Here is a 21277-nt window from a genome sequence, read left to right as displayed (position 1 = left end):
TACTGAACTTTGCATCCTTAAAATAATAGCATCGTGGTGCTGGCATATCCAAAATCTCTTGAACAACATTAGCTTTGCAGATTTTGGTAAAATTCCAGTGTATCTAGGAACAATTAATATTAATATAAAAAGTATTTGACTTCATCTTATATCCTTTAATGTTTCTGAAGCTTCAACTCTTTTCTCTGGAATTGCACATTATGATTATCTTTTGCATTGTATGTGTAATATTCCTCCATATCTTGAAACAGTTTCTCTTTGTATTATACAGTAAGGATACTAATAAATGTATTGAACAATTGAATTCAATGATTAAACGATCAAAGCTACATGACTTCAATTGAAACTCGACATGGACAATAGATTATTTGTCTTTTAATGTTGGCAGGATCTGTGCATTATCCATGGAGAGGATCAGTTTAACCAGAGGCAACTTAATTTGCTTCAGGAAAAATCAAGGGGGATAGGCATAGCAATATCAGAGAAGCACTAGGATTCTCCAACATCAGAGGCATTGAGTACTATTGGAGGTAGGCACTAGGTACTTATGAGATACATGGAACTATTTGAATCTATGGAATCATCTGTCTGGAGGGACACTAAAGAGGAATTACAAAGGTGGTTTAAACACAGCCTAGAATAAACTTGGGAAACAGGTTTTCCCCAATTAATTTCCACAGGGAAGTCAAATCTTGTCAACTTGATGAGATCATGCCTTATGGATGGAAGTACGGGTGTAGTAAGGAGAAAAAAAAAAAAAAAAAAAAAAAACTTCACCAAAATTTCAACTGTATTTCTTGGTTTTCATTGCCTTTCAATCTATCAATCTATCCTGGTCCAAGAGTACTCTATTTTTTTTTTTTTTTCTGTCTGTATATTATGATATTTTGACATCTTAAAAACCTCTCTGTCTGGGGAACGATTGCCCGTCTCATGGCTAGCCAGTTCCTAGAAGTAGCAACGTACTTAGCCTACAGCATGTATTTGAGATGCAAACTAACCAATCTGGAGCAATACCTCTTCTAACCTCCCCTTAATTTCAGGGGACAATATTCCACTGCCTTAATAACCCCAGGCCCAGGTTCCAAGAAACTAGAGACCTCTTCTGTAAGCCCAAAGTTAGCCAGAATTATTCAAACTAGCCAATATACTTTCACATAGAAATGCCAACAAAGGCTCACTCCTAGACTTTCCCCTCACTCCTGTCTTCTTCCTCCTAACCAAAATCTGGTGTTCTCTGATGGTCCTGCATGACATGCCATACCTTCTGTTTCTAGGACCTGTGAATATAATAAACTTTGTTTTCCTATGCCTCTTCTGTGTTTCTACTTGTGGTCATAACTGACTAACCATCACTTAGAAGAATACAGGGCAAGAACTCAACGAACAGCAACCATCATGAGTATGCAGATTCCAGTGCCAAATCTTGCAAACAGGAAGAAATGATAATATGTTATTTAAAACAAAAACAAGGAAGAGTCCCAAAATAACGACAAAATCAAGTGAAATTGTTATCCATAATAGTGGTGGCTAAAACACAGTGTGACAATGAGAGCAGACAAAACTAATATTTAATATATAAAAGTATGCCATTTTTCTGTGAGATTAAAATATTAGAGGAGTAAAAAAGTAATGAGAGAAACAAGGAGTGAGAGACAGTAAGGGAATTTTGGTAAGCAAAATGATTGGTGTATTAGTTTGTTTTCATACTGCTATAAAGAACTGCTGGAGACTGGGTAATTTATAACAGAAAGTGGAAGGGGAGGCCTCAGGAAACTTACAAACCTGAATCATTGTGGAAGGGGAAGCAAGGGGCCTTTTTCATAAGGCAGCGGGAAGGAGATGTGCCAGGCAAAGTGGGAAGAGCACATTATAAAACCATTGGTTCTTGTAAGAACTCACGATCATGAGAACAACACAGCGGAATTCAATTACCTCCACCTAGTCTCTCCTTTGACATGAGGTGATTATGGGGATTATAATTCAAGATGAGATTTGAGTGGGGACACAAAGCCTAACCATATCAATTGAAATATAATAAGCTTTTTAGCACTGTAACTATCACAGCCATCAGGAGTATACAAAGTCAGTCCTTCCAAATGGCATAATAAAGAATTCAGCTGCTTGAGATTGAGTTGCTAATCTATTAGAAACAGTTTCTTTTTTTCCTGGTTCATGTAAGACCTTATAAAGCACAGATCTTGAACAAATGTGGCTTTTAGCTGATGTTTAAAATCATCTGGGACACTTTGATTCATTTTTCAACAATGAGTATAGTTCCAGACATGGCTCAGGAAATTAACTGATTTTTTTTGTTGAATAGATGTTCTAGCCTTTGGCATAGGGAAATGCTATTGATTTTCACTGTGGAGCTGGATATCAGGTGTCTGTGAAAGGCTGTGTTATTGTGGGTTCTGAGAGATGTGTAAAATTTCCAGAAACCTAGGAGGGTCTTCCGCCAGAGCCCAGCATCTTCTGGAGTGCCAGTCTGTACTCTTTCAGATGAGGATCACATTCTTAAAGAAATGGAGCTTTGAGCAAATGGAGCTTTAGATAAAAAGTGTATTTTGCGCTTGTGGCTAGGCTTTTGACCTGCCCTTTGCTTCATATTAGGTGAAATCTAAGTCATTTGATTCTTTACTAAAATAATTTGTATCTTTGCAAGTGAGTGATATTAACCTCTTGTTTCTAGTACCATAAACTGAGTTTTTCTTTCAAATGTTTGCCTCAGTTTAACTTCCTGAGCATTGCAGTGATGTTTACATGTTTGATCTGTGGGATGTTCAATAGTGTTGAACAATTGAGCCAGTAACCCTCTTAAGTTCAGTTTCCTAGGACGGTTTGCTTCCCACAGTGGGCAATTAGTTGTTGCTCTGTTCCTTGTCTTCCTGGCATTACTCTTCCCTAATCCCCATTTGTCACTTATTAATAAATTATGATCTGCTCTCTAATTATTTTGATTCAGAGCCTTTGAAGAAAAAAAAGCATGTAATCATGAGAAAATAGAAGAGATAACAACCCTCAGATATTAAATCAATACTCATGTCCGGATTTTTTATAGTTGTACAAAGTCACATCTATTGCTAACTCATAAGTTTCTGAGATTTACTTTTAATAAGCTTTTATCTAAAATCTGTGATTGTATATATGATTACAAATGTTTGGTTATCATTATTTTAAAATATAATATTTATGAGATTAAAATGTTTTCATAACATTTATTGTTCATCTTAGAACTTATTAAATTCTGAAACTACATAAGCCTAATCATGTTATAGATGTCAAATATATCAATTTATAAAAGTTATTGTTGCTTGATGTCACCAGGTACATCATCACAATGGTATAAGCATGTCCAGATGTCAAAGAAATGAAATCATAAGCCAGTGAAGATTTATTAACTCCTATGCACTACTTCTTGAAATCATTGCATTTATTTTGTGATGGGATCAAAAGGTTTATTATTTGTTTATTTAAAGGTATATTTATGGGTTGTGCATTTCGTTGTGTTTACTTTAGAGATATTAAAGTTTTTCATTTTCTAAAATGTCAACATTAACGGGAAAAAATGGACAAACCACTTCAAATGGAGATTGATGCACAGCTTATCTTTAATTCAATAGCTTATGAGTTATTTATTTAATTAAGTTACATAGGAGAGCCACAGAAGCCTTTATTTTTTTTTTATTTATTTTTTATTATACTTTAAGTTCTAGGGTACATGTGCATAACGTGCAGGTTTGTTACATATGTATACTTGTGCCATGTTGGTGTGCTGCACCCATCAACTCATCAGCACCCATCAATTCGTCATTTATATCAGGTATAACTCCAATGCAATCCCTCCCTCCTCCCCCCTCCCCATGATAGGCCCCGATGTGTGATATTCCCCTTCCTGAGTCCAAGTGATGTCATTGTTCAGTTCCCACCTATGAGTGAGAACATGCAGTGTTTGGTTTTCTGTTCTTGTGATAGTTTGCTAAGAATGGTGGTTTCCAGCTGCATTCATGTCCCTACAAAGGACGCAAACTCATCCTTTTTTATGGCTGCATAATATTCCATGGTATATATGTGCCACATTACTTACTGGTCGACAGAAGAGAGAAGACATTTAAACAATGCCCTATAATTTGTGGTTTAAAGTGTTAAATTCTATAAGAATACTGATATATTGTTTTGATATATTGTTCAAAGGAGATAATACTTTGGCTAAAGGGATTGAGGGAGTTTATTTTTCCCTATTCATGATAGAAAGTTTGATACAAGTCTTCACATGTTGGTAAGGCTTAAATATTGAGGGATAATATAGAGTTTGTTCCAAGCAAATGGAAGATGTGAAAAAGAGTGTAGAGTGAGAGATTCTGTTTCCTCTTTCTCACGCCATGTGCTTTGTATAAAACTGATCCTATTTTCAGTTTCAGGTGTGAGTTCCTATGGTGTTGGTCACAAAGTGTAACTTCTCCATCCTCTTCTTAGTTAAGGTCCCAGTACTACTGATTGACTTACTCTGTGGAGCTAGGTGTCAAGTTTCTGTCACAGCCTGTGCCATTTCAGCTCTGAGAGTGAAGGGTGAGAGCCCTAAAGTCAAATCTGTGTTCAACACAGTGACCATTTCCCCTTAGTGATCCAACAGTTGCCTGATCTCTTCCTACCTCATGGGCCTCTCCTTCTTAGGCCACTGTGGTTGGATCTTATTCTTCCATCCTACCTTTCAATATCAGTGTCCCAGGGTTTTATCCAATAACTTCATTTTAATCAAGGTCTTTAAATACCATATTTGTTCAACAACATTCTTGAATTATGTCTCAATTGCATAACAGATATGATTTGAAACACCTGGATCTATCAGTACCTGTCCCTTAGACTAAATGTTTTAATCTCTGGGAACTTTTCAGCTGGAAGATCAATAATTTTCTTTTAGATTAAGCCACTATAAATTATGGCTTCTATCATTTGCAAGCAAAGAAATCCAAGACAACAACATATAGTGATAATTCTGGAAAGGTAGTTTGAAGCACATTTTTAAGAGTCTTAAACTCCAACTGCACTCCTCCAGTCATACTTTCATTAGATATTTACCCAGGACCTACATTATAATCCTTATGTTCAAGATCAGCAAATATCTACTGGGATGACACATTAAATGGTGAACTAAAACTACTTCAGTGAGAAAATAAATTTTTAAGGGTAGACAGAAATGGAATTAACCAGGGTTCACAAACTCAGGTATGACCATGGAGTTGGTGACATTTAATTTGCATGAGTTTAGAATAAATACAATTTTCTGGGTATAATTGTCCCATGAAGGGAGGAGAATCTACTGAAATTCAATGTATTTTTTAGTGTCAAGCTAAAACTAACATTAATTTCTAAGAGGTGTTTTATTCATATTTCTGATAGTTTCTAAAGTTTTAAAATGTAAATTCCATTATTTTTAGCAGCAGAAAATCAGAGGCTTCCCACACAAAAGTTCAAAAGTTGAATAACCACAAGTCTTGGGGAAGTTATATCCTAAAGAGCAAAGGCCCTGACATCAGAGCTGGGTTCAAGCTCCAGGCCTTTACTGACTAGTTGTATACAATAATTTTTGTTCTGGACACTTTCCAAGAGGAAAAAAGGCACAGATAAAAATCCCTATCATTTTGTATCCTTCTCTAGTAGGACAGACAGACTAAAAATGATGCATGGTGTGCAGAGAAAATAATCATGTCATCTTTTTAGTATGCTCAATTGAGAGAGCCAGATTGAGCAAAGATTGGAAAGAAATAAGAAAAAAACTATAAGGAAGTTATAGCTTCTGTGTCAAGGAAGTTTTGGACAGTAAGAAGAGCCAATGCAAAAGAATAAAGGCAGGATCTTTCTTACAATTTTTAAGAAACAGCAAGAAGATAATTTTATCAGCTATAAATTAGATATAGATCTAGTATTGAGACATGGTGGTGGTGTGAGATATTACTTGCAAAACTTTAGAACATTGCCTAATAGTAAATGCTATGTAATTAATGTTAGATAATGTTATACTTTTCATTACTATTACCATGTTACTCCCATTAGGAAAAGAGGCTTCTCTGCAGGTTTTAGAACATACCCTTCATGAATATACTTTTCACAAAGTACTCATTCAAGAAACTATGATGCTTTGATATCAGATGTAGTCAGAGCTCATTTATGTATCTAAATTAAGTAGCTGCATTCAAAACTCTGGCATAAATATTTTATTTGGCTCCAAATGAGCTTGAAGAAAATTTTCTAAGTTCAAAGGATTTTACCCTCTAGCCATTGCTTTGACTAACATAAGAACCATGCCAGGCATGTAGCAAGAACTCAAATACTTCTTGAATTAATTATTCAGACTAACTGAAAAGTTACCATGAAAAGAAAAATTCCAATTATATTGTAAACTCTTCTTCTATCCCTAACTATTGTAATTCTGTTTTATAAAATTTTGTCTCCTTACCAGGCTACTAAGTAAGAGTAAGAACATTTATAGAAAGGACACTGCTTTCTTATATCACATGTCCTAGACTTACCTTTGTGTTTATGTGCAATAAGTGTCCAAAAATGTTTGTAATGGATAATTGTGAAGATGTCATTTACAAGCTATCTTACTTCAAGGGAATTAAAAGTAAGTGCAAAAGGCTAAATTTTAATAACATTTTCTTGAAACAATAAAACCTACTGTTTTATATAAATTTACTTGTTTCTCTAATTTCTAGCATGGTCTGATGACTGTAATTATGATAGCCTCTATTATAGTATTGGCTGACTTCTAAAGAATTTTTGCTTCAGAAAACTGTGACATTTCAAATGGATTGAGTTTCAACTGTTGAATAGAACACAAAGAGAAATAGGATTGAGTAATTTTATGTCTAGGTACAAGATTTGAACATCACCATGACAATCAAAAGGAAGATTGTTTGGCCAGAAAATATAACTTTTAACAGGCATTAAGCCATTACCCAAATTAAATTTATCATCTAAGGAACATCATAGCATTAAATTCACATATGAATAATCTTAAAATTGATGGCAGTGGCGGCCTGTCTGGAGTGACCACTGCAAAGGCATCGACTGCAGAGGGGGAGGTGAGGCTGAGGTTATGTGCTCTGTGGAGCCAACAGAAGATGGGAATTGATGAAAGTCCACCCCCTTCCAAATTGACACGGCAGGAGCCCTGCTCTTCTAGGCACAGCTGCAGCCACCCAACTGCGGCTATGGACCTTGGCATCCCTGTGCTTTCGGGAACCCCAAAAGACTCCCTGCCCCCGCAGGCTCAGGCATGCCTGCTCCTGCTGTTTGGCCTCTCCTTGCTACTGGTGCCAGCTCTGATTTCAAAGAAAAGTTGAGAATAAGCCTGGGCGCTGTTAAAACCATGCCAGTGTGTGTGCATTCGGGGCAGTGCTGACACACAAACCCCCTGCTACCTAGGTATTGATTAGGGTTCAAGTTCCCTTTTCTCTACAGAACTCAAGGCTAACTAAGGGGAATATTGTAAAGTTTTCAGACGACCTCACAGTTACAAAGAAGCTTTCCAGAATTTAACTCAAGTATTTGAATTTACCTGGAAGGACATTATGCTACTTTTGAATCAGCCCCTGACTACCACTGAAAAGCAGGCCACCCTGCAAGCAGTACAGAATTTTTGGGATGAGCTTTGTATCTCATATAGTTCCAGGGAAGGGGATGAGCCTTATCCCACTGGAAGAACAGCAATAACCACTGGAGGACCCTAAATGTGACTGCAATGATTAAATTGAAGAATGAAAGAGGAACAACTATCATGTGCGTATCCTGGAGGGATTATGAAGGACTAGGACCAAGCCTCTCAATTAGTCCAAGCTATTCATGATAGAACAGGGATTAGATGAAAATCCCACGGCCTTTCTGGAAAGGCTAAGAGGGGCCTTGGTAAAGCACACATCTCTAACTCCTGATTCATTTGAGGGACAACTGACCCTGAAGGATAAGTTCATATTCAAGCAGCCCCTGGCATCAGGAGGAAGCTTCAGAAACAGGCCATGGGACCAGATAGTACTTTAGAGAACCTCCTAAAAGTGGCCACCTCAGTCTTTTACAATAGGAATCAGGAGGAGGCCCAAGAGAGGGAAAGGAGACACAAGAAAAAGGCAGAGGCTCTAATAGCTGCCTTGCAGGCTCACAAATCCCAAAGTCCCTTGGATGGATCTGTTAACTGCTACAAATGTGGCAAATCATTGGCACTTTAGGAAGGACTGTCTGGACAGCAGGAGGAGGCCACTTTGGCCCTGTCCAATTTGCAGTGGGGACCACTAAACAACAGACTGTCCTTGGAGACAGGTCACTGGGTCCAGCCCAAATGGTCCAGCAGAACTGATGGGCCCTGGGTCACTTCTCCCTGGCTCTGATAGTTCAGAAGTCAAATCAAGAAAAGTAGACTTCTTCCCAGACACTGGAGCAGGTCTTTCAGTTCTCTCCAATACAACTCCCCTCTCCTGTCTTAGCAAGATCGTGGAGTGGGGAGGGCATCTCAGGAACACATTTAACCCAATATTTTCCCCAAACCCTTACTTGTAGAGACCTCTTGCTTACTGTTCTCACCTTTGTTCTGTTCCTCACCTAAAACATTTTTATCAAGGACTCCTTAATCCTGAACTCCCAAGGGATTATCTACCCCCCTAAAGAGTGATTTCTCCTTTAAAGTTTAACTGCCCCCATACAAGATTTAATTTTTTTGACCAAGATGAAACAGCTCTAGTCACAACATTATTTTTCAAAATAGTCTACTTTTAGATTTTTTTTTCCTTTTGGATCCTCTTTGTATAATAATCACACTTGATCGAAGCACACTTAACCTCCTTGTAAAATGTGTTTCTTCTTGTCTAGAGGCCATCAAACTCCAAGTGGTCATGAAACGGGAGCCTCAGATGATGGCTCCTTTCTTCCCAGGGACCCTTAGATAGGCCTCTGAGAGAGATCTGACTGCTGTTTTCCCCAAAACAATGCCCCCTATCAGTTTGAAACAGTTAAGAGTAGTCACTGTCCCTATCCTAATGGCAGTTAGATGTAACTCTTCACAGGGGGAATTGATGGCAGTGGTGACCCATCTGGAGCAACAGTTGAAAAGAAGCTGGTTGTAATTGGGGAGGCATGGCCTGTGCTGTGTGCTCTATGGAATGAGCAGGAGACAGGAAAAGGTAGAAGCCTCACCGACCCCCTTTCAAGTTGGCAGGGGAGGAGCCCCACCCGCCTGCATGCAGCTGCAGACACACGGCCACAGCTGAGGACCCAAGCATTCTTGCACACTCAGGAGCCTGAGAAGCCTCCTGCCCTGCAGGCTCAGAAGGGTCTGCTCCCACTGCCTGGCCTTTCCCCACTCCTGGAGCCCACTCTGATTTTAGAGCAAAGTTGAGGATGAGCCTGGGTGCTGTTGTGACCCAGGCATATGTGTGCACACTTAGGGTAGCACTGACACACCAGTCCCCTGCCACCTTGGCCCCCTCTGAACTTTGGGCACCAAAATGAGCACAGGGGAGAGGCTGAGGGAAATCTGAGAGTGACTCAGCTCGGGCCTGCAGGAATCCCTCAGCATGAACAGCCTGGATGCTGTGGACCGCATGTTGATGGTGGCAGGAGGCAGACAGGATTCTGGACGGAAGGCAGGGGCTCCCACCTTCAAGTCAGGGATGGCTTGAAGTCTAGGGCCTAGGCTATCACTTCTTTGGTCTGGAGTGAGAAGTTATGGTGCTTTCTCCAGCCTGCCTATGGCTGCTCATAGTCCAGTCAACACACACTTTCTTCCTTCTGAAGCCCATAAAAACCCTGGACTCAGCCAGATTGGAGAGACAACAGGACTCCCTGTGTACAGATAGGAGATACCCACTGTGGGTCTGTTCTCCACTAGGGGCTTCAGACTTGGAACAACATGCCTGCAGATAGGAGCTACACACTCTGGGTCTCCTCTCCACTGTGAGCTGCACTCATTGGGATGATCTACCTGCAGAAAAGGGCTACCCACTTTGGGTCTCCTTAAAGCTGTACTGGTTACTCAAAAAAGCACCTCTTCACCTTGCTCATTCTACAGTTGTCCATGTACATCATTCTTCGTGAACATGAGATGAGAATTTATGACCCACTGAGTGGTGAGAGTAGAAGAGCTGTAATACAAACAGGGCTAAAACATATCCCTCCTCTACACTCACCATATTGCTAGTGAGAGAAGAGAAGAGTGGCAACCCTTTGGGGAGCCCAGACCTAGGGTTGCTCCGAGTCAGGAATTTGACACCCTCTTTGGGGCTTTGCAGTTTCTGGCATCTCCAAGTTTCCAGGCACCACCACATTCGCCTCATCCAGACACGATGCCCACAGTGAAAGCTACTTGTGATGCATCTGATTGAGCTTCAGGCTTGCACTGATCAAGTACTTGTGCTGGTACCAGGAGCAACCCACCCCTCCACAGCAGCCAGCGTGCCTGGCTGTGCTCAGTGGCCAGACCCTGCGCTCGCTCACTCATGCACCCCTCACTGCTCCATGCCTGGCATGCCTTTTGCAATTGTGAGATTTGGGTTGGTAACACGAGACAAGTGCAGCCTGCCAAGGCGAGTGGGCAGAAGGAGTCCAACAGGCCTGAGCAAAACTCAGGCAAAGGTTCCCCTGGTCACAGAGGCTTCTGGCTGGAAAAGCAACACCCTAAGAATCCTGTGACAAAATCATATATAAGGCCAAGCAGCATAACAGAATTCTTCCTCTTCAGGAGACATTTTTGGCTTTTTTGTTTCCTGTTTCTAAAATTAGCAAAAGCTTTAAGTGTATGGTTTACATGCAAGAACATGTGCAAACAAGGGTGGAAGAGTACATGTGTACAATGTCTAAGTTTTTACTTCTAATTGTGTATGTGGACTTAATTTAAAATAAAAAGTGAAGCTCTGCATGCTTGAAATTTAATTAAATTCAGGATCACATAATAAGTGATCAGAAACATAGTATTAAAAAATATTCTTTAATTCCATAACGAAGGTTGTATTTAGAAAGATTCAAAAAAGAATTGCTTCTGTAAACTAAAAGATGTTTTCCTTTGTATGTCTATACCACTAAATCTTGTTACTTTAAGCTTTTCATCACCGTCTGAACTATTCAGAAGTTAATTTTCAGAATTTAGACTCCATTTGAAATAAGGACACAGATAAATAAAAAAGTCAACTTTATAACACTAATCATATTTAAAGGATTAAAAGGAGGAAGAAATAAAGTGAAAAACTTTCTTAAACATTTAACAGGAAAACAGTGAGAATATTCATTGATGAAAGACTGGTCAATTAAACATTTAAAAATCTGTCAAATAGTAAATATAAGAGATAAACTCCACAAAATTAGGACAAAAGAAAGTTATCAATGCCCAATGTCATTAGTGATAAAAGAGAAAGATTAAAGAGCAATTTCAATATGCTATGCATATAAAGAGGCTTAATTTATTTCCATCCTAAGATGATTAGCTCACAGTTTGTGGAAGGCATGTCAATTGTTTTATAATCCTGTAAAAAACATTTAAAGGTTAATGGGAAACAGTGGAGAGAGTCTGAACCCTGCAGAAAATACCCCATAGATTACTTAACGTATTTAAAAAGGAAGATCACACACATTCTAAAATTGTCAAGAATTCTAATGTTGTACTTCTTTGCCATTTTGTTAAATAGGATTTTTCCTTCAAGATGGATACTTTACATTATTTTAAACTGTGTCTGGGTAGGAATATTACAAAAGATTTCTGCGTAATCAACTTAAGCCTGAAAATATTAAAAAAGTCTCTAAATTTGATTTATTTTTCATCCTTGAGGGTATTTTAGATTGTTAAAATTAACTTTTTTCTGTTGGGGAAAGGGAAGGAATTAGTTTTCATAATACCTTGTGTGTCCATCATTTCACTTTTTTTGGTCTAAAGTAAAACTAAATTTTTAGTGAAAATATGGATCTTCAAGATATATTTCCTCTTGGGCCAATTATAAAATAAATTGCAATAATACTTGCATGCAGCAATAATTAATATTTTGCAATATACAGAATATAACATTATTTAACCAATTATGAGGTCCCAATATTTTTAGATAAATGATGTTACCTAGGCAGCAAAATCTGGCTTATCATATCATATTCCCAGATATTAGAAAAGTAATAATGGGTAAGCTCAAAAAAAAGGGGGTTTTTGAGATAAGATCTAATGGTGGTGTGTGTGTGTGTGTGGTGTGTTATTTTGTGGTGTCGTGGCTACTGCCTGTGACAGAGAGAGCTCCACATCATAGTTGGCCACAGCGAAAGCGCGAGAAACATATCTACATCCTATATCTTTACATCTTTCTAGCACACAGCGCTTTTTAAAAATTGCTATTACTCAAATCATAACGTTTACCACAATTATGTTAGGTTTTGGCACATTTCTTCATTGATTTTCCATTTAATTTAACAAATCTTTACTGGGTAATTCAGCGACAATCTGGCTAGCACAGGGTGAGTTAGTTTAATTGGTCCCAACAAAAATTACAAAGTTCATGCCTAAATGAGAATAGAAAAAAGGAAAGTCTTTCAAAATCATATCATTTAACTTTGATAGTTATACTCATATAATAAAATATAAACATAGTTTGTCCATGAAGAGTACAATACAATCGGCCAGGATGTTTATTCACTAGACAAATGCTACAACCAAAAGAGAAATTCAAGAAAATACATTCCAACAAAATAAAGTAATTAAAATTTCATGCAAGAAATGCTTCTAAAAATATAAGCCCTCAGATATGTTTTCTGGGAAATGTGCTCGTCCTTTTGTCAACAGCAATTCCCTAGTGTCACATCTATAAACTGTTTCAAAATCTGTCGCAGTCATCTTAATGCTTCGCTCTCTTGCGCTCACGCTCACGACACTTTCATTAGACAAAATGTTCAAAAATGTTTTACCAAGCTTGGATTGGCAGAACCTCTCATATGTTTTGATAGCTCTTTTTCGACTTCTACTAAAATTTCATTTTTCTTGAACAGCAATTTCAGGTATATATAGAATTTGTGTGTGTGTGTGAGAGAGAGAGAGAGAGAGAGAGAGAGAGAGAGAGATGATTAGGCTTTGTGTCTCCACCCAAATCTTATCTTGCATTGTAATCCGCATAATCCCCGCATATCAAGGGAGAGACCAGGTGGAGGTAATCGGATTATGTGGGCAGTTTTCTAAATGCTGTTCTCATGAGAGTAAATTTGTTCTCAGGAGATCTAATGGTTTCATGAGGGGCTCCTCGCCCTTGTCTCTTCCCCCCTTCAGCACTTCTCCTTCCTGTCACCTTGTGAACAGGTCTCTTCCTCCATGATTGTGAGTTTCCTGAGACCACCCCCCGCCATGTGGAACTGTGAATCAATTAAACCTCTTTTCTTTATAAATTACCCAGTCTTGAACAGTTCTCCATAGCAGTGTGAGAACTAATACAGAGTGTATGGGTGACTTTGTAGGAATGTGTGCGTGTATGCACTACAATGATACTACCCTTCAGTTACCAAATAGTAAGTAGATTGAAAGTTCTTTTAAATATTTTGTCTAATGCTAAAGATACCACATAAGGTTAAGCAAGAATCCGTAGCAAACTATCACCTGTAAATTCACTGTGCTAAGTCTACAACAACATATTTCTGATATTTGATGTGTATCCTTTAATAAACTCTCAAAAACACAGATTTATTGGATTCTAGACTTTGGTTATTTTTTCCATTTTTATTCATTTCTCCTAAGTGTGCACACAACAAATACAGAATCTTCTTATAACCTCCATGTCCATAAATATAACTAATGTTTATTGAACTTATTAGAAAGGAAACCACTAACTCTTATCTCAGTCCAAAATAAAGAAATGGCATTACAAACCAGCTCTGCAAAGGCGTCATCTATAATTTGGGGTGGAAAAGACACATTGTCACGTGGTAGTTTTCTTAGTAGTTACAATTCATGCAACTTGATTATACTATTGTATCAAAATCGGACAAGATTAGTGAAATCAGCCTATCTTCTAGAAAGCAGGGATACAGGTTGTGCATTCTCCCCAGGTGACTTCAGAGAGATGAAATCAGTGGAGCACTAGATAGCCATCCCCCTGCCTAGGATGGGCTTAATTGTCCTCAACAGAACACAAACTATCCCCTAGCTAGAAATTCTAGAAATACATAAATGCTAATCTAACATTAAAAGTAAGCAATGAATTACTGCATATTTTCTTAAGAAAACTTCAAACAAATAAATAAGAACCATAAGTAATAGAATTTGCAGATACAATGAGGGAATGTTCAAAAGATTTTGTGATATTTTATAAAAATAAACTGTTATTTCTGTAATTTAAGGATATAGTCATAAATCTTTTCAGAACACAATATGCAGTACTTTGAAAAGTGCCCAATTCTGTATATTTATGAGTTGAATAGGTGCTGAAGAGTCAACAGTAAATGAGTACAACAGTAACAAAATCAATATGAACATTGATTTCCTGGCTTTTTGGGGGGACCTTATGGTACATTTTCACTTTTTTTCTGAGAAATAAATATTTCCATGAAGACTTTCATTAAGTTTTCTATAACGGTCTAACACCAAAATATATTTTCAAATGGATAGCTCCCATTACTCAATATCCCTTCTAATAATGGCCTGGATTTAAAAAATACGTGAAACTATGTTTATTGTAGGAAAATAGCATATTCTTGTTTTATTTACTTCACTTTGTTTTACTCTACTTTATTTTATTTAATTTTGTATTGTTGATTATGCTCAGCTCAATATCAGAAAACACCTAGAACAGCTCTTATTGAGACTTGACCTCTTTTTTGTATAAAATGAAAAAATGTAGATACGTAATATATTATATATTCATGTATCTATTTCGATAATATTTAATACAATTCACTTCAAATCAGTATATACCATAATTGAAATATTCAGGTTGAAATCACTTAGAAGCTGAAAATAAAAGCAGTCAGTGAAAATGTTTGGTCATTTTCTAAGTAGTTTGTTTGCCATAATTTCTGCTTTGGATACACCACCCTGTTAGGATAGAATACTGGCTAAATAGAATCATGTCTTATTCCTCAAAAATATACTTGGCACAGAGATAACTTTTCCCAAACACTAATTAATCTTGAAGCAGACAACTATATATACTTTTGAGAGACAAAAAGTTTCAGATTAAAAAACCTGTGTCATATAAAGAGATATAGCTATATTAACCGAATAAACAATAACACATCAACGCAGCTCTTATGAAGAGAGCATACCTAAAAAGAGAAATTGTGGGCTTAAAAATCATCAATAATAGGAACAAGATAAGGCTTAGGAACTGCATCACGTAATAAGGCTTAGGAACTGCATCACGTATTGAGATTATCTGCTGATATATTGCTTGCCTGATTGTTTTGGGATGTGCTTAACAGTCAAATGGTCAGATCAAGGTGAGGAAGAGATCAGCTACAAAACTGAGTCACAGCTTCCTCTCTTACCTTCCACTGAGGAGGAAGCCGATAACCACTGCCAACAAAATGACTCCCACTGTCACAGACACAGCAATTATAGGAATCTGGCTTTGATCGCTGGATGCTGCAACTGCTGATAGGAGATACAGAAAATGGAGCTTGTGGTTAAAGTGATCACATGCATTCAAAATAAAGGCTGCTTAATAGACAGCAATCAATTCATGATTTAAGCAATTTACCCACACTTGACTGAGATTTCCCCTAATATCCTTTCTTAAAAGTGTGTAATTGAAAAGTCATCTTTAATAGAAAATATTTACTTTCCAAATAGAGATTTGAGAGCATCACTAAGTCACTGATTATTTCCTTGTCATCATAAAAAAATGAATGCATGTGGTTTGCATAGTATTCATCTAGGGGCCTTAGATCTGCAAATTTAAATGGAACTTCTTTATTGACTTCAAACACCTTGATCTAAATAGGAGGTGCCGGGTATATAAGATTCGATATTTTTAGAGTTTGTATTCTGCTGTTCTCTAGAAAAAAAAATCTGATGAACCCAGGTAGGACTTTTTTCCCCATAGACATTGGAGACATTGAAGACCAAAATAATGTGACTATGACCTCATTGAAGTAAAATATAATATCAGTATTCTGAATATTACTACAAAAACACAATGTAAAGCACAATATAACCAGTAAGTATATTTCATAAGTAAATTCACTTTTTGAAAAATGTTAAGGCAAACATTTAGAAGTGTAGAAACCTATCTTAAAATTGGATATATTTACATCACCTACTTTTATATACATAGATTTAGATGAAATGTTTTATATTTTAGTATAAAATTCCCTTCATAAGAGGAATATGAACATGATTAGGCAGTTGTACTTAAATAAGCAAATAAATTTTATTTTTGTGCTAACTAATCTGGATTAAAATAAAACGCCCATAGGGCAAAATAAATTGTACTAATGTTCTTAAGAATCTCTCCATAGAATATGTAGCATGCTTCTTGTTTAATGACATGATCAATTTGATAACTTCAAAGTAGCGCTAGTTTAGCTCCACGGTAACAAATATTGTCACAGAAATTAGTAACAATCTGTGTTTTCTTTTTCACAACCCCATACCAGATCTTGGCCTACCAAGAGTTTAGGATCTCCAAACACCTCCCTTTCTATTTTAGTCACATTGTTCTTGATTCTTTCTAACCAAAACTAAGTGATTTGCTGATGACCCTCTTGCACTGATCCGCTTTCAACTATTCTAGACCAATGTTTAGATCCCATTATTATTAACAGCTGGTTGGAGTAAAACTATTATTTTCAATATAAGTCAGGGCTCTTACCTTCTTCCTTTTTGCATAATATGTACAAGAGTCTTGCCCTGTTTTCTCCTAGTCTCTGACGCTAAGGTCGGTGGTAAGAAATTTAGTTATAGGCTACAGTATAAATGAGGCAGGAAAAAACTACCCCCAGAATTGCTAATACCCTTTCCCCAAGGTCTGCTTTATTAATCTCTAAACTCAGATTATTTCTACCACTACTTTTTTTTTTTCTCTTTCTCTTTCTTTTTTGGCAGAGGGCATTGTTTCTAGAGAAACTTCACTCAGAAACTCAATGTTATTTGAGTAAGCTGCAACTGCTGCTTGAATGCCTTAATTCTCTATTATTAATTTACTAGTAAAATCATCCCCATAATGAGTCGTCTTCATATGCTCCGTGTATTAATACATTCCCACTTCCCACATTTGAGAAATGCTAAACTTTCAAAGGCCTCCCTCTGGAAGACACTTTGGCTGCCTTATAAACTATTGTGCTGCTTATAAGCCTGAGTAGATATCACCTTTAGGGAGAAGTAAATCTTTATATCTAAACTTAGTAGGATTAGTTTAATCCAAATTGGAAAATAGGTCCGGCATTTACTACACATATGGGTCAAGAAAATTACTTAAACTTTTAAAGTCCTATTTGCATAATCTCCAAATAGGGATAATTTCCTAGGATCATTATATTTCTGTTAAGATTAAAGATAATACATATAATGCACTTAGCATAGAGCTTCAACTACTGACAGCCCTAAATAAATAGTAAAATATCACTTATACTTATTATCTCCTGCTTTATTTATTATTCTTATATTTCCTATTTGTCAGCATCTTGACAGAGGCATCTGAAACCAACCATATCTAAGAACCAACATTTTAAAATTATCTCTGAAATGTTTTTATTCTTCTGCCTTTGAATTCCATGGATGATGACATTTGCAACATGCAATGAGTACTTCTCTATTTAACTTATCCTCCACCATGATTAGGAGTTTGACTTAGCTGAACGTATACCTTAAACTTGAAACTCTCCTCCTCTTGGTTTTTATGGCATCAGACAAGCTGTTTTACTCTGTCCCTCTCTATGAAGCACTACTTTGTCAGTTCTGATGGCTTCATATTCTCTTCCCACAGTGATGTATGAATGATTCTTCATGAATGCTCACTCCTGATCCTTCTCATTTCTTATCCTTCTCACTTCTCTCCATTTCTTTCTGTCTGTTTTTTTTACATCTTCCTTTTCTTTCTCCCTCTCTCTGATACTTCTTCCTTCATGGTATCAATTAATAACTATCACAATGACAAATTTATATCTCCTACCCTTATTTCTCTCCAAAGAATCCTTCCATTTTTTATAACAAACTGTTTAGCCCTTTGTTTGGATTTTATTGTTACATAAAAATTAACATGTTTAAAATTGGCCTTCATACCACATCTACCCCCAAAGGCATTAACGAAAACATATATCAACAAATAAACATATCATTAATCAAACCAAAAAATCAAACTGGTTTGATCTCTTTCCGGTTTCTTTGAACTATTACTAAATCTTTCTTAACTTCTGCTTGATCATTCATTATCAAATACTTTTGTGTTTCTTTGATGTTTCTCCCCATACATCACTTACTTTCATCCAACATTAACCTATTGGATTCAAATCTGTATAATCAAAATGGTGGAATATGGTTCATAGCATTTTAACTGTTCTCTCTGCCTTCTATGTACTCATATTAAATATCAAAATATCATTTTATGTTTCCCTGATCAAAACTTTAGAAAGTCCTACTACCTTTGGAAGAAAATTCTCAAATGCTCAGTCTAGTTTTCAAAAGCCCTTCTAATCTGAGTCTAACAATTATTCCCACTCTTAATGTGCCAGTTTGGGAACTCTCACAGATATAGTTTTGGAGGAAGAGTGCACAATTACTCAGAAATAAGGGTAAAAACAGAGTAACTTCAGATTGGCCAAAGTATTAAATTTGAGAAAAAATATAAAATTTTGGTAGTGTCAAATTCTTCATTTTTAGTAATTTCCAGGACCTACATTGACGATGCGCACCTCTTTATAGAAAAATATATTGCATTAAAATAATTGCTAATGGCATTCAAAAGATTAATATGCTAAGTGGATACATTTTATGAACATAGTTTATAAGTAACATCAAATCACAAACATTAATATTCTCTGTGTTTATCTAATGTCCTCTGAAATCAGATCATTTTTGTAAAAAAAGCAATTAGAGACCATTTTGTGAGGAAGAATTTACAGAATATATTTTTGCTTATGATTATTTTAGTTTAATTTATTTATATAGTTTTATTATTATTTTAAATTTGCAATATTCTCTAAGGTCCTTGATGGGTTTTAAATTTTCTTATGTGCATGTGTGTGTGTGTAGACAGGGTCTCACTCTGTCACCCAGGCTGGAGTACAGTAGGACAATCCTGGCTCACTGCAACCTTCGCCATCAGGGCTCATGTCACCCTCCAATCTCAGCCTCCGAGTAGTTGGGATTACAGGCGTGTGCCACCACATACAGCTAATGTTTGTGTTTGTTGTTGTTGTTGTTGTTGTTGTTGAGAAGGGGTTTCACCATTTAGCCTAGGCTAGTCTGAAACTTCTGAGCTCAAGCAATTCACCCACCATAAACTCAGGTTTTAACTATTAACTGTTTCACATTCAATAATTAATTTGTGAACAATTTCTAATATGAAATGATTAATAAAGATTTTTAAATTGTTTATTATTTTGTTTGTCCTGAGGGCACTAATAATATCATTAATTATATTAAGTCAGATGAAAATAGATAATTTACAGGTTACCGTCAATGCCTTCATGCTTGTTTATTTGTTTAGGAGTGAGACAAAAATATTTAGGTCAAGTAGGAGATATGGTAATCATGTTAACATACTGTTAAAATTTTAATCCTTAAGGTATATACCTTTAGTTATGCATGTCTCTCATTTTCTTATGTTTACTAAAATTAGTTTATTAATGATGTCGTTTTGGAAAATAGCTGGGAAATATCATGGGAAGACTTAAAAGAAAATGTTGAAGCAATGTAACTCACTATGGTGAAAGATCACCAATTATAAAAATTAATATCTTTGTAAATAATAATGTTTCTTTAAAAAAAATCATTACACATTTGCATCATACCTGGAAATTTTAAGGCAGCATATACTGAGAAGTCACATTTTTTACCTCACCTTGCTTCCCACACTCCTGATTGTATACAAATATTATGTGGATATTCTCTAGACTTTATTGCCTCAGCTATATATGTGAAGAGTTCATCATTGAAGGTTAAAATAATTGCAAGAGCCAGATTGGAAGTCTACAGGTCAGACTGAGAATTTGGGATCTTTCTCTCACAGCAATAGCTATCTATAAACTTTCTTAATCAGGGTAACTTAATCAAGGGCATAATTTTTAATAAGTAATATAAGTACATAGGAATCAGTAGAAACATTAAAACAATATAGTAGGCAAATAGGCACATGAAAGTATGTTGAACATAATTAACTAACAGTGATTTTCAAAATAGTGAGATATCGCTACCCACTTATTCAAAATGACTAACAAATAAGTAGATAAATAATGACAATTCCAAATGCTGACAAGGATGTAAAGAGACCAGATCAATCACCCACTGCTGGTGGAAATGGAGAATGATACTGCCATTTTGGAAAACATGTTGGCAGTTTCTTACAAAATTAGATATACAATTACTGTACAATCCAGTGTTGTACTTTTGGAAATTTATCCTAGGGAAATAAAAACCTACATGACACAAAAATCTGTATACAAATGTTTACAGTATCTTTATTTGTGACAGCAAAAACTGTAATCAGCCCTGATGCCCTTCAACAAATTAATGGAGGTTAAACAAATTGTAGTACATACATATTAAGGATTATTATTCAGTAATAAAAATAAAGAAACTTGATACACACCACAATCTGGATGAATCTGCAGGAAATTATGCTAAGTGAAAAAAGCCAATTCCAAATTAACAGGCACACACTGCATGTTTCTATTTATGAAACATTTTTGAAATGTGACAACATTATACATCAATGGCAGATGAATGGTTTCCAGGGCTTAGCGATAAATCTTGGATTGATTGCATCAATATCAATGTTCTGGTTGTGATATTATATTATGGTTCTGCAAAATATTACCATGGGGAAAACTAAGTAAAGTGTATAAGAGTGGTCTGGGCCGGGCGCGGTGGCTCAAGCCTGTACTCCCAGCACTTTGGGAGGCCGAGACGGGCGGATCACGAGGTCAGGAGATCGAGACCATCCTGGCTAACACTGTGAAATCCCGTCTCTACTAAAAAATACAAAAAATCTAGCCGGGCGAGGTGGCGGGGGCCTGTCTTCCCAGCTGCTTCGGAGGCTGAGGCAGGAGAATGGCGTAAACCCGGGAGGCGGAGCTTGCAGTGAGCTGAGATCCGGCCACTGCACTCCAGCCTGGG

At 36.6% G+C, this 21277-nt stretch overlaps 1 protein-coding gene across 4 annotated transcripts in view; it reads right to left on the bottom strand.

Moving 5' to 3' along the window:
* EPHA5 (EPH receptor A5) overlaps window positions 1-21277 on the bottom strand; it is a 358795-nt gene that overhangs the window by 65397 nt on the left and 272121 nt on the right. For 2 of the 4 annotated variants that reach the window (XM_017863470.1, XM_017863468.1), the window contains exon 8: window positions 15490-15592. In XM_017863470.1, coding sequence (XP_017718959.1) covers window positions 15490-15592 — 103 coding nt within the window. Of the gene's footprint in view, window positions 1-15489; window positions 15596-21277 lie in introns of all 4 variants that reach the window. The other 2 variants (XM_017863467.1, XM_017863469.1) reach the window with 1 other exon arrangement.

Source organism: Rhinopithecus bieti, unplaced genomic scaffold (assembly GCF_001698545.2).
Source record: "Rhinopithecus bieti isolate Rb0 unplaced genomic scaffold, ASM169854v2 scaffold_63560, whole genome shotgun sequence".
In the NCBI taxonomy this organism is placed as follows: Eukaryota; Metazoa; Chordata; class Mammalia; order Primates; family Cercopithecidae; genus Rhinopithecus; species Rhinopithecus bieti.
Note: the sequence above shows the minus strand (reverse complement) of the source record. Positions and strands in the feature narration are given on the sequence as shown.